Consider the following 16,153-nt stretch of genomic DNA (forward strand, 5'->3'; position numbering starts at 1 on the left):
AGCTTGCCTCCTACTAACCAACACCCGGCCATCACGGAACCGAGGCAGAACCGGCTTTCATCAGAAAACACAACACACTTCCACCCCGTCCTCGAATTAGCTCTCGCGTGACACCAATAAAGTCGCAAACGTGGTTTTTCTTTTTTTTTTTGGAGGGGGGGCGGGGGTGTCAGTGGAATGCACGCTCCAGGGCGTCTAGCTCGAAGCTATACTTGAAGTGACCGATTTGTAACAGTTCGTTATGTCACTGTGGTGCCAACTCCTGTCCAAATTGGTGTTGCTGGTGCAGTACGATGGTCTTCCCTCTCAGTGGTGCCACGTGGCCGTCCGGAGCATGGTCTTCTTGCGACCGTACATTCTCATGAACAACGCTGCAAGCAATCTTGTACGGTGGCTTCTTTTCTGCCGAGTCTTTGTGCAATAACACAGAAGGGACATCCATTTTCTCGAAGCCCTGTTACATGACCTCGTTCAAACTCAGTGAGATGTTGATAACAGCATCTTTGTCGCATGCATTCTTGACTAACATCAACTTACCATATCCAATCTCGAAGGTAATTAACGCTCACGACTGTTAAGCGTGTATTTAAAGTAAACCTGATTTGCACCCTCACAGTGGCCCTACTCTTATGCGACTGGCGCGAAATTTGAATAGACGTCATCTTTCAGATGCAGAAGCACGCCCACCACTTTTTGTTTATGTCGTACAACTCCTCCTTTTTCCCGTCGTATATGAGATGCTGGTGATGTTCAGTTATGACGAAAATAAAGAATATTAGCATTTAACGTCCACGAGCGACCTGTTGTTTTCTGCTACGTTCGCTTAAAATGAGCAATATGTGTATGCGGAATTGTTGACTTTGTTATTAGCGGTGGTGGACTGGCCACACATCACGATTCTTTTATTGGGTGACAGTGACAGTGGTGACTTAAAGTATTCTGTAGGACCTCAGGCACCCGCCTTTGCAACAGAAATAGCCACACCACGCCTGTGCGGTGGCGCTCTGGTCCGAGGTAGCTGGTTCGAATCCTGAGGGGAAATAAATGTTCGCGGCCAGCTAGTGACGTACAGTTCCTGATCTCAAAATTTGGCGCCAATGACCAGGATTAAGTTCCAAACCGCTCGCGTAGTGTCTCATGGAGTGAAGACACGTGACCCAGTTTGATGGGGATGTTACGCCTGGTGGTGCCCTCGTTGCTACTCGAGACGAGTAGGGAATGTGCCACCAGCGGGCTTCGTTCGCTCTCTCCCTTCCCTTCATCCACAATAACACAAACACGGCACTGCACTGCACTGCACGAGCACTCACCACACACGTATAGACCAGACACTCCGTAACATGTCGACGGAAGGCATCGGCAAGCACTTCCACTACGACCTCGCACACGAAATGGAATTTACGCACTGTCTCCAACGCTGATTCCCGAATATGGAACTGAATTTGACAATGAGGACTTCAAAGTCCCACAGTCTTCCTAAACGTGGAAGAATCATTGACACCTAACTTTTCTTGTTGCTCTTTTCCCAACAAAATCCCCCCCCCCCCCCAACCCTCAACGGCGCGAATTATGTAATGTCGAAAGACAGAAACCGTAGAATTATTTTCGTTTTCCTATTTGGCACTCAGTTTCCTTTTCTCTCACATTTTTCCTAATGTGGAGTATTCAAGGAGTGTTTGTAAGCGCAATATTAGAAGTAACGAATGACAAGTCACGTACAGACTTTTTCCCTATGTTAGGAATATGGTTCGGATTTTGTTATTCTCAATCATTATAACATTCCAGTAGCATTCTCGGGAAATATTCTCGCAAAATAGCTGTTATTTTTATGTAATTAAAGCTTAAGAATAATCACATATCAAGATTTGGTCACGTGATCGAAAGCACTCAGTTGTTGGCCGAAGATCAGACGAAATTATGAGTGTCTTATAGGAGTGTTATCAGATGTTAATAGTGTTTTCCGTACTTTTTTCTGCAAACGGTTTTGCTACTTAGGGATTGAAAACGCATTTACAACTTTTAAGTAACAATGGAAAGGAATTTTGTGAAGGCCGATCGCGGAAAACCTTCCGAAAGTTGACACGTTTATGGTTTCTTTTTCTTCAAAAACTACCAAGATTTTTATGTTGTGGAAATAACAATGTGAAAACTACATTGCATGGCGACTGAGATTTTATCCAGAAGACAATTCTGATTGTTAATTGCTTTGGTTGTTGCCAAAACTACTACTGTTTTCCGGTACCTCTTTTCTCAATTTTCAAATTTTCAGACAGCGTAATAACATGCGCTGGTAATTACATCATCGTGTCTGCCTTCAGCAACTTTACACACTGCAATTTTTCTGTTCCTCCGGGTAATTAATTATTAATTATTAATTTAAACCACCGGAACATTATGTCTATAAAATATGCAGTTGACACAGCAGAGTCTTGTTAAAGTACCTCTTGTTCTACTGCACATTTAACTCTCGCTAAAAGACAGTGACTTAGAAGTGCTTTAGAGAGACAAACTTTTATTTTATCGCAATGCCCTGGTATTATTACATTTCCTTGCAGGTTCCAATCAATGTTCGATTTTTCTCTTTGTCAAACTTATATAGCTTTACAACTGGCTCAGTGGACACAGTTGGAAGTAGCAAATTACAGACTTCAAAGATTTCTTTCAGAAGAAATAATGTGGTCACAAAGTGTTAAATGGTTTCCAGATTCTTCAGAATAAGAACAACATTAGATATGAAACACAGTTTCTTCATACCATCCTCGTGGATTCGACTCAAATTGATCAGATGTAAAATGAAGCTAATAAATGAAAATAGATATTGAAATTGAATATGATACAGGATGTAAAGTTCTTACGTAACTGCATTACGCCGGCCGAAGTGTCCGTGCGGTTAAAGGCGCTGCGGTTAAAGGCGCTGCAGTCTGGAACCGCAAGACCGCTACGGTCGCAGGTTCGAATCCTGCCTCGGGCATGGATGTTTGTGATGTCCTTAGGTTAGCTAGGTTTAACTAGTTCTAAGTTCTAGGGGACTAATGACCTCAGCAGTTGAGTCCCATAGTGCTCAGAGCCATTTGAACCATTTTTGAACTGCATTACGAATAAAGTAAACACAAGACAGTAGTATTAAGCAAAGAGAGATAGATCTTGCGAACATTGCATTAGATGTCCCACGCTACCTATTACGCTACAAACGACAATTTGTTCATATGAAGTGTTCACTTGCACCAAAATGATTCTCACAGAAATAAGCACATGTTATGACCACTCTCTCATTTGGATATCTACGAGCGATTTGCAAACACATTTTACGCATCTTCTCATTCCCTGGAACATTCAAGAATAATTTTAAATGAATTTTTACAGAAGTGTTTGTACAATGTTGTACTACACACAATTTTAAACCCTTTCCAAAACGTTCATTTCAAAACAAGGTATCACTGTGAATTAGCTTTACGACGGTAGGAGCAGCGGGCTAGCCATTACCGTCGCAAGCATCACATGACTCAAATAGAGCGTTTTAGCGGGTTTTCAAAGTATTTGAATTTCATTTCCGTTTACATTTTTTTAAACAGTGAAATTCATGAGGAGGAAAAAAAAACAAGTTAGCAGCATAAAATGACATAATAAATCATTAAAAAAACCAGTCAAATGTTCTTTTGTGATCAGTATTCTGGTATTGTTTTATGGTGGCAACGAGCAAAATAGCTACGAACTTAGGCTCCAAACAATGCTGTACGATAAATGCTTCTGCAGGCTTCACTTACTTCGTCTGTGCGTGGTAGTACTCGACGAGGTGCTGAAGCAGTTCGATGCCTTTCTTCGTCTTAATCTCATTGACTTTTATCAGGTACTGAAACAACAGAGAGCGTAATTAGACATGTAAAAGTGAGAGATGCTAGTGTTACCAAATACGAATACTGATGTGCTTTTGAATTTATGTTACACTTCCTTGAATGAAAACAATATTCAAACATTATAAAAATATCTGTTTATATGCCATTTCTAGCGGAATTAACACTGTATGAAAAGAATTAGCGGTATATGTACAGATCAGAAAGAAAGAAGGAAGACTAAGCATTAATGACCAGAGGATGGCAAGATGGAAGCACCAACTGGCGTTGGTCAGGGACGGGTAAGGATATTGACGACTCCATTTCAAAGGATCCATTAAGCAATTTAGGGAAACAACAGAAAACCCTTATCTGTACAGTTGGAAGGGGAATGGAGTCCCATGTCTGAGCACTGCTTTAGTTACCTCGTTCAGTCTACAAGAAGAGACTTCAGGTTCGTGAGACGAGGGAACAAAGTGAAGGCCAATATGTAGCGGTAAAGTAGATCGTGGACTATTCTCAAGTGTCAGTACGAACCAGAAAACCATTAGCTGCCAATGACTTGTGCTCTGCTGAAGGCTGGTGACAAGGGATTGCTCGCAACTGTGGTGTAACTTATCACTTTGGAAAAGCGGTATGTTTCACCCAACGACTACCTAGCTGACGAATGATGACCACGACCGTTGAAAGTATTTTTCGTAAATTAAGTATTTTAGCATTGCAAAAAGTTTTTGTTATTGTTTGTGCATGTAACCTGGTACGGATGAATGCTGCGGGTCTTCAGAGTCGGACGGCGACTGCAGTTTACTACGTGTTGGGTGCTACGTGCTTGGTTGGCAGTTATGCTGCGCTGCGGCATCCCGACTTGGGGATGCGGGCCTCGTCATCGAACAAAAGGGCGCGCCGTGGCAATGCGGAGCCAACGAGAAATACGGGCTTGCCCAACACTCTCCGCGAACGCTCGGCTCGGTGCAGGGCTCACGGTAAATCAATATGTATCAACAAGGTACCCACTGACGGTATTAATTTTGTTGCTTACATGAATTTAAAGGTGCAGTCAAGAGTTACTGAACTCGTCTAAAGTACAGGGTGATTATAATTAAAGTGAAATTTTCAAAACGCTGTAGAAGTAACACCACTGGTCAGAATGACGTCAAATTGTGACGGAATATTATCGGAAGAGGTGGAAAACGTATGGCTGAAGAAAAAAACAATAGTGTGAAAACTGATCAATAGATGGCGCTGTACGTGTCAGAATACATAAATGGAAACACCTGTCATGCGCACGACCCATTGAAGTTTGTATAAACACGCCGGGTACACGGCTTTTTCTCCTTTTGCGTCTGCGACGGTCCCCACGACTGTCTCAATGCAGGACTGCGCTCTGCTTGTAAAGCTGTATTACAAGAATGATGACTGTACACACATCGCTCTGCAGAAGATCCGGACCCTGAAGGGTTTGAAAAAAGGCGTTGGTCCGATGTCTGCCGTCGGTCTGGAGCAAATGATTCGGAAGTTCGAAAAGACAGGTTCTTTTGGTGTGCAACGTGGTAGAGGAAGGAAACGAATTGATTCGACGTCTGTGGAAGCAGTGGCCACAGCAACGCAAGAGGAGACGAGTGGTGGTGTGCAAACGTGAAAGTGCACGGAGAATTGCCCGAACATTGGACATACTTGCGAGCTCGGTGAGTAAAATCCTACGAAACATCCTTCTTTGCTATCCATTCAAAATTACCCATGTCCACGATTTGCTTCCTGTTGACCTGCCAGAAAGAGACACCTTTACTTAATAATTTCTTGCTCGCATGGACGTGGACAATGATTGGCCGTGGAAGATTTTGTGAACAGATGAAGCCTACTTACATCTGATAGGATATATCAATACACCGAATTGTGGAATATGGGCTACGGAAAAACCAACACACAAATGAACCAGTACCACTTCATCCTGAAAAGGTCACTGTGTGGTGCGGGTTTACGGCATTATTTATCATAGGGTCATATTTTTTCGAAGAGACAGGTGCTTCCGGTCCTGTTTCCTGTACAGTCACTGGTAAGCGCTATGAGTGTCTTTTGCACGACCACGTCACTCCAGCTCTCCAACAGCTTGGATGTGTGGACAGGATCATTTTTATGCAAGACGGCGCACCTCCGCACATTGCAAATCCAGTTAAGCAGCTGTTGAAGCGCATGTCGGAAATGCTAGAATTATCAGTCGCCATTTTCTTACTCTCTGGTCGTCCCCATCACCTGATCTTAATCCGTGTGACTTCTGGCTGTGGGTCTATGTGAAAGATGTTCTGTTCAGTGTTCCGATTGCAAACTTAGCTGCACTGAATTCACGCATTGCGCAATACATTCCGAGCGTGACCCCGGAAATACCTCGATGAGTTGTGGAACATGCTGTTTCTCGATTTCAACTTGTTGCAGTAAACAGTGGACAGCATACTGAACGTGTTTTGCGCCTGCCACACGGAAATTAATAATCCGATTTGATTTTGATTGATGCTTTTTATGCGGTTTTTGGCCTGAGTGGTACAGTTTGTTTAACGTCAGGCGGACACCTTAGGCATTTTTGTATGATTCATTTGTCATTTGCAGTCGAGCACTATTAAATTATGATGCTTACAGCCCCATCTATTGCTACATTTTGTAACCATTTATTTTTCTTCTGTCATACGTTTTTCTCCTTCTCTGATAATATTCCGTTTCAATTTGATGCCATTCTGACCAGTGGTGTTATTTCTACAGCGATTTGAAAGTTTAACTTTAATTATAATCACCCTGTCGTTACTCCCTCCCCGCCGGAGACGGCTGCTGGCGCTCGTAAGACCTGCAGTGTCACGTGCTGTGACGTAAGCGCCACGGCCCATCTTCCTCGTGAGCTTCGGTGACAACGGTGCTGATGTCAGGCAACACAGACAACGCTTGGTTGTCTTTCATTTAGTATACAACTGTCATTCCTTACTGTCAAGCAGAGTCCACGTAACGTTATATCGAATGAATGAACACTAACTGCATATGCAGTGTTCCATTACACAGGGTGACCCAGGAGGAATGGTCAATATTCAGGGATACGGCACGAACACACATCAGAAGCAAACAGCTTCATATGGGCGTACACCGATAACCCAAAACATGACGACCACTGCCCAGCGCGACGTTGAATGCTGCCTGGTGGCGTTGCTGCCACGTGACGTGGTAACAAAAGGATGTAAGCGGAGCAGGCACGGACGGATATCACCCTGGCGAAGATATGAGTTGCAAATGGGAAATCCATTGACATAAGAGACTTTGACAAAGGGCAGATTGTTATTACGCCAGAGCCCGTGAACGAGTATCTCGAAAACGGCGAGGCTGATCGAATATTCACGTGCTACTGTCGTGAGCGAGGTAGAAGGAGAGTGATACTACCACTAGACGCTAAATGGTTGGACGTCCACGACTCTTCACAGAACGCTGGTTTCGGAGACGTGTCTGCTCTGTGCCGAAAGAGCACAATACTGGTGCACGCACATATGTTAAGAAGCCCACCGTTTATCGTACACTGTTGAACGTAGAGTTCCGCAGCAAATCACCCATAATGTTCACAAGTTGACCCAAAGACATCCTCATTTACGATTGCAGTGAGCACAGGACCATCGGAACTCGACCGTCGATCAATGGAAACGTGTCGGCTCTTCGGGTGAATCACGTTTTTGCTGCATTAGGTCGACGATCGTCTCCATAAACACCGCCACCGAGGTGAACGGCGGCTCGAAACGTGCAGCGCCGCACGGACGCCGGCTGGTGGCAGCAGTATTACGCTATGGGAGAGATTCTCCTACGGTTGCACGGGACCTGTGGTAGTAACCGAAGACACGCCGACGGCTACGATTCACCTGCATCCCTTCATGCTTGATGTCTCCCCCGACGGCGATGCCATCTTTCAGCTGTACAATTATCCGTGTCTCGGAGCCAGAACCGTGCTACAGTGATTTGACGAGCATTACAGTCAGTCAACGTTGATGTGTCGGCGACCAGAGTCGCCTGATATGAATCCTATGGGACCCATCTGGGTCGCTATCGGGAGGCATCACCGCGTACGCAAATCAGCGGCCCGTTAATTACGCGATTTACATGACCTGCGCGTGGACATCTAATGTCACGTACCTCCACAAACCTACGAACAAAATGTCGGATCCGTGATATGTAGAATCAGTGATGGACGTCGTTCCAAAGACGTACAAACAAGCTGTTAAGCAGGTGGTCATAGTGTTTTGGCGTATCATTATATGCCCTATTCCGAATGGTTTCCGAACTAGAACATTTTTAATGTACATTTTACCAGACGTGTGAGGGAACATCTCAACCATACTCACCCTAGTCGCTAGGTTGATCATGGTATTAGAACTAACTGGCCACCAAGATCACCAGAGCTTACGCCATTAGATTTTTATTTATGAGGTTGGATGAAATGGAAGTTGGATACGCGAGATAAGCTGCTTGGTTTCATCATTAACGCTGTTGCCCTCATTAGGTGTTCTCCCAGGAGTGCACAAATGCCCTGAAGTTGCACTGAAGCTGGCGGTGAGACATTCGAACATTTATGGTGAACTCTTTCCGCGATCGTACTACGACGTAAACGATAATGAATAGACGTAAATATCTTTAAAATGTGTATTTTACAACTGATACTTCATAAAAGGCATGTTGTAATGTTTACTAGCTGTTGCATATGTGTAAACCTGACAGTGTATTAAATAACACAGAAAATAAACAACAACGTACATTCAGTGTATTCTATCTCGGAATGAACTCTGAATGGTCCACATGTCCATATGAAGTTTTTCGCTTCAAATGATCGTTCGTGTCATATCCCTGAACACTGAACACTCCCCCTGGGACATCCTGTATATACCACTTGTAACAGCAGGCGTAATACAGCTGTGTTCAGAAAAAGTGCATTGTGTTATTCAGTAGAAAGTCGAAAATTTATCAAAGTTTCCACATCCACATCCAATGCGCAACTCCAACGGAGAAGTAGTCCACATTAATGCGATCTACACGGTTTTAATGAGTATTTATTCAACACGAGCAGTTCAAAATTTGAGGCTAACAACGTTTGCAATCTGAACATGTTCATTTCTGAAACTAGGGAAAACTTCACCACGTGTGGAAAGAAAGCATTTGCACAACAAACGTACGACACTGTGCAAAATGGCCATGATCGACGATCGTATAAAACGCAGTAAATCAGCAAAGAACAAAACGAAATTTCCACAAACGTTTTAGCACCCACGTGAGTAAACTAACTCTTTTTCTTTCCGCTGGGCTGTGACTTCCCTCTGTTCTGAACTACCTACCAGAAATTAGCTGTCTTAGCACGGAAGAATTTCATGAATCAGTTCGGATTCAGGAGGAACCACTCGCGTGAAACAGTTTCCTTTATTCATACTCCATCCTACAAACAATGTATCCAATTGAGCATCTGGATTCCGGAGTCCTAAATTTCCGAAAGCTATTCTACACCGCACCACATCATCGACTGGTTCTAGCAAGTTTTCACTAACAGAACCCCGAACTTTCAACAGGAAACAAGCTAACATTAGATGTACCCTAAACAAAGGATCATACGATTATTGATGTTCTACACGTACAGCGTCGGCTGGCTAGGCTGCTTGCCTAAAATGTTTTCAGAAGTGTTTAAGACTTCGTAACTCTGTTTTCACCCAAATTAATTGCGAGAAAGTCCTCACTAAACGATGTATTGTCTCCTTAATTACATAGATATCCGTATGAACTTCGATTTTCGAAACGGAACAGTAGTAATTTGTGCTGCTAGTACCGTAGTTTTAAAATAGAGGGATACAACGGCGGTTCCACTCTTCAAAACCCGGTTAGTAGTCTCGAGGAAATCATACTATTTGGACCTTAGGATTCATCTAGATACGAAGTCTTTTGGCACTCAGTCCTCGGATAAATAGTTCGCGTCTAACTTGTTGCGTAGAATTCAAAAATCCCAATCTTTGGATGACAGTCCCTGACGAAGGTGATGGAGGCAAAGTTTTACTTTGTGAAATTGGCGAGGCTCATTTTGCATGTGCTGCAGTACTACGACATGGGGTTCCCACTATAGTTCTGATGATAACGAAGACACTTTACAACATATTTCTCCGTGCTGCGCCACTTTGTAAAATGTTTTTGCCTCACACAGGATCCTACGTGCGAATTTTACGTGACTAGTAGAGTAACTTCGCACCTCTGTATCTTGCAAGCGGATAAAAATATCAAGAAAATTTTGAATGGTGTTTCGATTTCGTAATCTTAGGAATATATAGCAAAAATTTCAGTCATTTGCTGTGCACTGTCGTCTTAGAAATCCTCGGATGGGTTTTGATCCGCTGGTGACGGCGAATATATAGCAAAAGAAAAACCTTTTTGAGAGGATGGTACCTCCGTAAGTCCCATCAACCCCACCGTAGACCACATCAAATGCAAAAATACCCAACCTATTTGCTTCATTTGCCTAAGCAGGAGGAAGTGGGTGATATTCAGACTTTGGTCCTGTACTGTAGGATAGTGACTTTCCTTTTTTTGTTGGTCATACAAATAGTCTCTAGCCGAAGGGCTATCCAAAACACTTGACCCTATCTTTTTATCACCAATAGAACCCGAGGTACGAGCACCGGAAAATCCCGTTTCTATGCGTGGCGTTTTGGAACATACTAACAATAAGTACTAACGCTGTTGCATGGATAATGACAATCACAATGTTTTGTGATTTCGTTATTGTTGCTGTTGCTGTCGTAATGTTGCAGTGTTAAGACTGTACCTTGACATTAAACTCATGCCATGAAATATTATTTAACAATGTTTATACCTTAGTTCCCTGCTTTGACGCGCGCCTTTCTTCAAAGGCTCTGGCAGAAACAAGAACAGAACTGCTACCGTGACTGAGGCTTAGATAACACATCCTTTGCCATCCAGTTGGTTTGTCGGTCTAACCGTATGCAGCCAAGTGTAACCGGTATCACTTTTAAATTAAACTTTTCTCCACCATTCCGCTCGTGTGAGCAGATTCCCTTAGCTGCATCAAACTAGAATGCTCCATCAGCTGACACTATTGTTTCGTATGATAAACTATACCTGTTGTTGTTTTGGTCGTCAGTCCTGAGACTGGTTTGATGCAACTTTCCATGCTGCTCTATCCTGTGCAAGCTTCATCATCTCCCAATACCTACTGCAACATACATCCTTCTGAATCTGCTTGGTGTATTCATCTCTTGGTCTCCCTCTACGATTTTTACCCTCCACGCTGCCCTCCAATACTAAATTGGTGATTCCTTGATGCCTCAGAACATGTCCTACCAACCGATCCCTTCTTCTAGTCAAGTTGTGCCACAAACTCCTCTTCTCACAAATTCTATTCAATAACTCCTCATTAGTTATGTGATCTACCCATCTAATCCTCAGCATTCTTCCGTAGCACCACATTTCGAAAGCTTCTATTCTCTTCTGGTCTAAACTATTTATCGTCCATGTTTCACTTCCATACATGGCTATGCGCCATACAAATACTTTCAGAAACGACTTCCTTACACTTAAATCTATACTCAATGTTAATAAATTTCTCTTCTTCAGAAACGCGTTGCTTGCCATTGCCAGTCTGCATTTTATATCCTCTCTACTTCGACCATCATCAGTTATTTTTCCCCTCAAATAGCAAAACTTCTTTACTACTTTAAGTGTATCATTTCCTAATCTGATACCCTTAATTCGACTACATTCCACTATCCTCGTTTTGCTTTTGTTGATGTTCATCTCATATCCTCCTTTCGAGACACTGTCCATTCCGTTCAACTGCTCTTCCAAGTCCTTTGCTGTCTCTGACAGAATTACAATGTCATCGGCGAAACTCAAAGTTTTTATTTCTTCTCCATGGATTTCAATACTACTCCGATTTTTTCTTTTGTTTCCTTTACTGCTTGCTCAATATACAGATTGAATAACATCGGGGAGATACAGACTACAACCCTGTCTCACACTCTTCCCAACCACTGCTTCCCTTTCATGTCCCTCGGCTCTTATAACTGCCATCTGGTTACTGTACAAATTGTAAATAGACTTTCGCTCTCTGTATTTTACTCCTGCCACCTTCAGAATTTGAAAGAGAGTATTCCAGTAACGATTGTCAAATGCTTTCTCTAAGTCTAGAAATGCTAGAAACGTAGGTTTGCCTTTTCTTAATGTACCTTCTAAGATAAGTCGTAGGGTCAGTATTGCCTCACGTGTTCCAATTTTTCTACGGAATCCAAACTGATCTTCCCCGAGGTCGGCTTCTACCAGTTTTTCGATTCGTCTGTAAAGAACTGGCGTTAGTATTTTGCAGCCGTGACTTATTAAACTGATTGTTCGGTAATTTTCACATCTGTCAACACCTGATTTCTTTGGGATTGGAATTATTACATTCTTCTTTAAGTCTGAGGGTATTTAGCCTGTCTCATACATCTTGCTCACCAGAAGGTAGAGTTTTGTCAGGACTGGCTCTTCCAAGGCTGTCAGTAGTTCTAATGGAATGTTGTCTACTCCCGGGGCTGTAACCTAAGCGCAAAAAATAATGAGCTGTAGCAACATTAAGCTGCTGTGGTATTTACATCGTGTGACAAGCTCAGTTTGCAAGTGAGGACTTCACTCCACCGAAGTGGTAAGTCATAGGACACCTCCTAATATCGTGTCGGACCTCCTTTTGGGTAGTATAGCGACTAGACGTGGCATCAACTCAACAAGTCGCTGGAAGTCCCTTACAGAAATACAGCCGTCCATAACTGCGAAAGTGTTGCCAGTGCAAGATGTTGTGCACGAACTCACCTCTCGATTATACACCATAAATGGTCTGTGGAATTCACGTCGGGCGATCTGGGTGGCCAAATCATTCTCTCTAATGTCCAGAATGTTATTCAAATGAATCGCGAATTGTGGCCCGCTGAGATGGCGCATTGTCATCTATAAAAATTCCATTCATGAATGGCTGCAAATGGCCTCTAAGTAGCCGAACAGAACCATTTCCAGTCAATGATCGGTTCAGTTTTGGAATACCGAATTCCCTAACGATTTCCGAAATAGAATGCCCATTCGTCTAGCTCCGACTACCATTCTGCTTTCAAGGTCTGTTAATAACCGTCGTGCTGCCATAATCACGTCGGAAAACGTCTTCACATGAATCACTTGAGTGCAAATGACAGGTCCGTCAATGCACTGCCCTCTTATTTCTTGTGTACGCGACATTAGCGCCATATGTATATGTCCATATCGTCATCCATGACTTATAACCTCTATGTATATGAATGGAGTTCAATTTCTGGCTAACATATGACCCTTAAATGTATTGTAAAGGGCAGTACAGCCATGTGTGTCACTTGGTAGCTAGCGAACAACAAAGGCTAAGGCAGTTGTCCGTGGTGGTGATGAGGAGGGTTTACAGAAGCTTGTTGATAATTCAACAGTGTTAATGAAGTAACTGATTTATCTTGCAGTGATTCAGACTCTGAAAAATCACAAGCAGTAGTTCTATGTGAATCTAGTGCTGCAAGTAGGGGAACTATGCCTAATATTGCACCCATCTTTATTTTTGCGTGTAATTTTGCTGTTCTTACTTTTATTACGTTGCTTTGTTAATTTTTTAGTAAGCTCGTTATTGCTGTCCTTTTTTGAGTGAGTGTCTCATCTAATAAAAAATTCAAAAATAAAAAACCACTCCAAGTACGTTCAGGCAGTTTCAAAAAAGTATTCCTAGTATAGCACCAGGAGTCGTCCTAATATCGCCCTGTGCGATATTAGAGATACTAGCTCTAAAAATTTTAAAATAGAATTAAGGAATAAAAATAAATGAACTGAACATTTTAGAATATTATTATATTTAATTACAGTTCTGTCACGCAGTTTCACATAGAAAAATGTCATACACGAAATACATTATATGAAGTTGGAATTTATCCTTCCAAACAGAAGTCACAAATAAAGGTTTATAGTCACTAGCTCCAAAACATTGTTCATGACACCACATGCGACATTTAGTACAAGTCATGCATGTTTCTCCGGGCCTGTCAGTCAAATAAAATTTAATACAGACAGGACACTCGCTGTCATTTTCACTGTCTTCGACGTCTGTAGACACTGTCAATGGTTCATCAGGATCTTACCTGATTCTGAGGATTCTCCAATAGGGGCTTATGTGGGACATTCCTTTTTTTAATAATAGTTTTTTTTTCTTATGTCTGATTTTTCCTTTTTATATTTTGCCGTGAGTTGATTATTTCTGTTTGATCTACCAGAAAAATTTGTTTTTGCAACATTTTTGTTTGATTTTTTGGAAATATCTTCACTGAGCTTCATTTTATACGGTGTACTTGTCAGAACAGTTGCTGGGTAACTTGATAGTGCTCTTTGCTTCGAATGAACAGGTTGGTCTTTCAGTTGTGGCAAGGGCCTTATATCTGAGGGAAAAACGCTGCGGTTATTTGCAGACGGTGAGGAAGTTTCACACCTGGCCTCTCCTCGAACAATGGGTGTACCACTCTCGTTTACAGGTGGTTGGGAGCCACCAGGGTCCAGGCTGGGGCTCAAGTAGTTCCTGTCTGATGCGACTGGTTTCAGCTGGACATCTGTCATTTTATGGTGAATGACAGACAGAGTCTTGTGGGTCGTCTTGTTGACCAGTCGGCATGGCAGAGTCAGCCACTGAAAATTCATGGTCTTGTAAAATGTTTCTGTTCACTGGATACAGCCCAGTTACTCTAAAAGCATGTTCCGCTGTAGCTACTGCGGTTGACTTTTTGTAAGCTTCAGCAAACAGCTTTACAGTCTGGAAATGACTCACCACTCTACCTATATGATTTCTCAAACAATTTTCTATTTCCTGTGCATATTAAGTTTTCAGGAGAAAGATGAATGCTCTGTCAAGTGGTTGCATCTTATGAGAACAGCGAGGTGGTAAACTCACTATGTGTACACCATTTTCCCTAACTGACTCAAGTAAGGGTAAGTTTGTTGTGGGTGAATAGTGGCCATCTAATACCACGATCACGGGGTCTTCCTTGGTAGGTTTCATACTTTCTAAAAACTGATCTTCAAACCATTTAAGGGACCTTTCTATCCATCCTGGATTGTGGTAGAAAGCTTTGCTTCCATTCGCTGTCCCATCTAATAGCTCTGCCTTTTGATTTTTCCGTGTAAATACAAATAAAGGAGGTATAAAGTGACCTGTTGCTCGCATGCAAGTAACAACCGTCAATACCGATCCTCTCTCTGCTGAGGATACAGAGCCCACTTGGTGTTTACCTTCGATGCAGTAACTTTCGTTGTCTTATGCTGTAGAACTGTCAGACCAGTCTCATCACAACTGTAAAGTCTCTTAGGGTCAAAAGAGATCTTTTCTGGAAGGGGTTCGTAATTGTCAAAAAACTGTTGAACATTTTCGCTGCTAAATCCTCTAATACGTTTCATTGATGTTTGTTGATGTCTCCACATAAATCAGTGGAGCCATTTCCAGCAAGCAATACTTGTCTCTTTATTAAAAAGAGTTCGTAAAGAACTTTTTTCTTCCAAATCAAAAGCCATCTTCTTTATATATCTTTTGCAGTTAAACCATAAAATCTGGCCTCCACATCCAGGTAATATTTGACAAGGTATTGCTCTAGCTCAGTGTTAAGCACAGTTTTGCTTCCAAATTTAACTGACACTAACTTATTTAAATCAGTACCTCCAGAATTAACTTTTTCTTTCAAAGTTGATTATGGAACGTCAAATTGCTTCGATGCACTTCCTAGGCCCATCTCTATTCCTAAGAGTAATGATAGCTCTTTTCATATTTTCCTCGTAACACGGCTTTCTCTTTTTAGCTGGCATCTGTAACAATCCGTTATAACTTGTTGCAAGTACAGGTAGAGCGATGAAATGTTAGAAATGGTAGACATAAAAAAGTGAGCATATCATCGCATAGTCCGATATTAGATGACAGTAGAGCTGCGATATTAGGAGCAAACCAACATTCCATTATGGCCAACTCTACTCCCAAAACTAACAATACAAACGACAATATGCCGATGTCTTGTTATGCTACATTATTCTGTGGTTCTGTTTTATGCTGCACTGTTTAAAAATAGCTTACCTCTTCAAAGATTGATTACTGTGATTTCGAAACGTCAAAAACTTTTGCTGTGCACAAAACTTTCGAAAAATTACACAAACGCTGCTGCACATACACTACTGTAGGGTTGCTGTTACACACCTGATGAACCTAATCCCGCCAGGTGGCAGCACCTACTTTGTGTTATTTAGGAGGG

The 16,153-nt window shown here is 42.3% G+C and overlaps 1 protein-coding gene across 7 annotated transcripts in view; it reads right to left on the bottom strand.

Moving 5' to 3' along the window:
* Nucleotides 1–16,153, bottom strand: part of LOC126166701 (arfGAP with SH3 domain, ANK repeat and PH domain-containing protein) — a 304,337-nt gene that overhangs the window by 107,624 nt on the left and 180,560 nt on the right. For all 7 annotated transcript variants that reach the window (XM_049920429.1, XM_049920425.1, XM_049920428.1 and 4 more), the window contains exon 4: nucleotides 3,765–3,850. In XM_049920429.1, coding sequence (XP_049776386.1) covers nucleotides 3,765–3,850 — 86 coding nt within the window. The remainder of the gene's footprint in view (nucleotides 1–3,764; nucleotides 3,851–16,153) is intronic.

This window comes from Schistocerca cancellata, chromosome 1 (genome assembly GCF_023864275.1).
Source record: "Schistocerca cancellata isolate TAMUIC-IGC-003103 chromosome 1, iqSchCanc2.1, whole genome shotgun sequence".
Taxonomy (NCBI): Eukaryota; Metazoa; Arthropoda; class Insecta; order Orthoptera; family Acrididae; genus Schistocerca; species Schistocerca cancellata.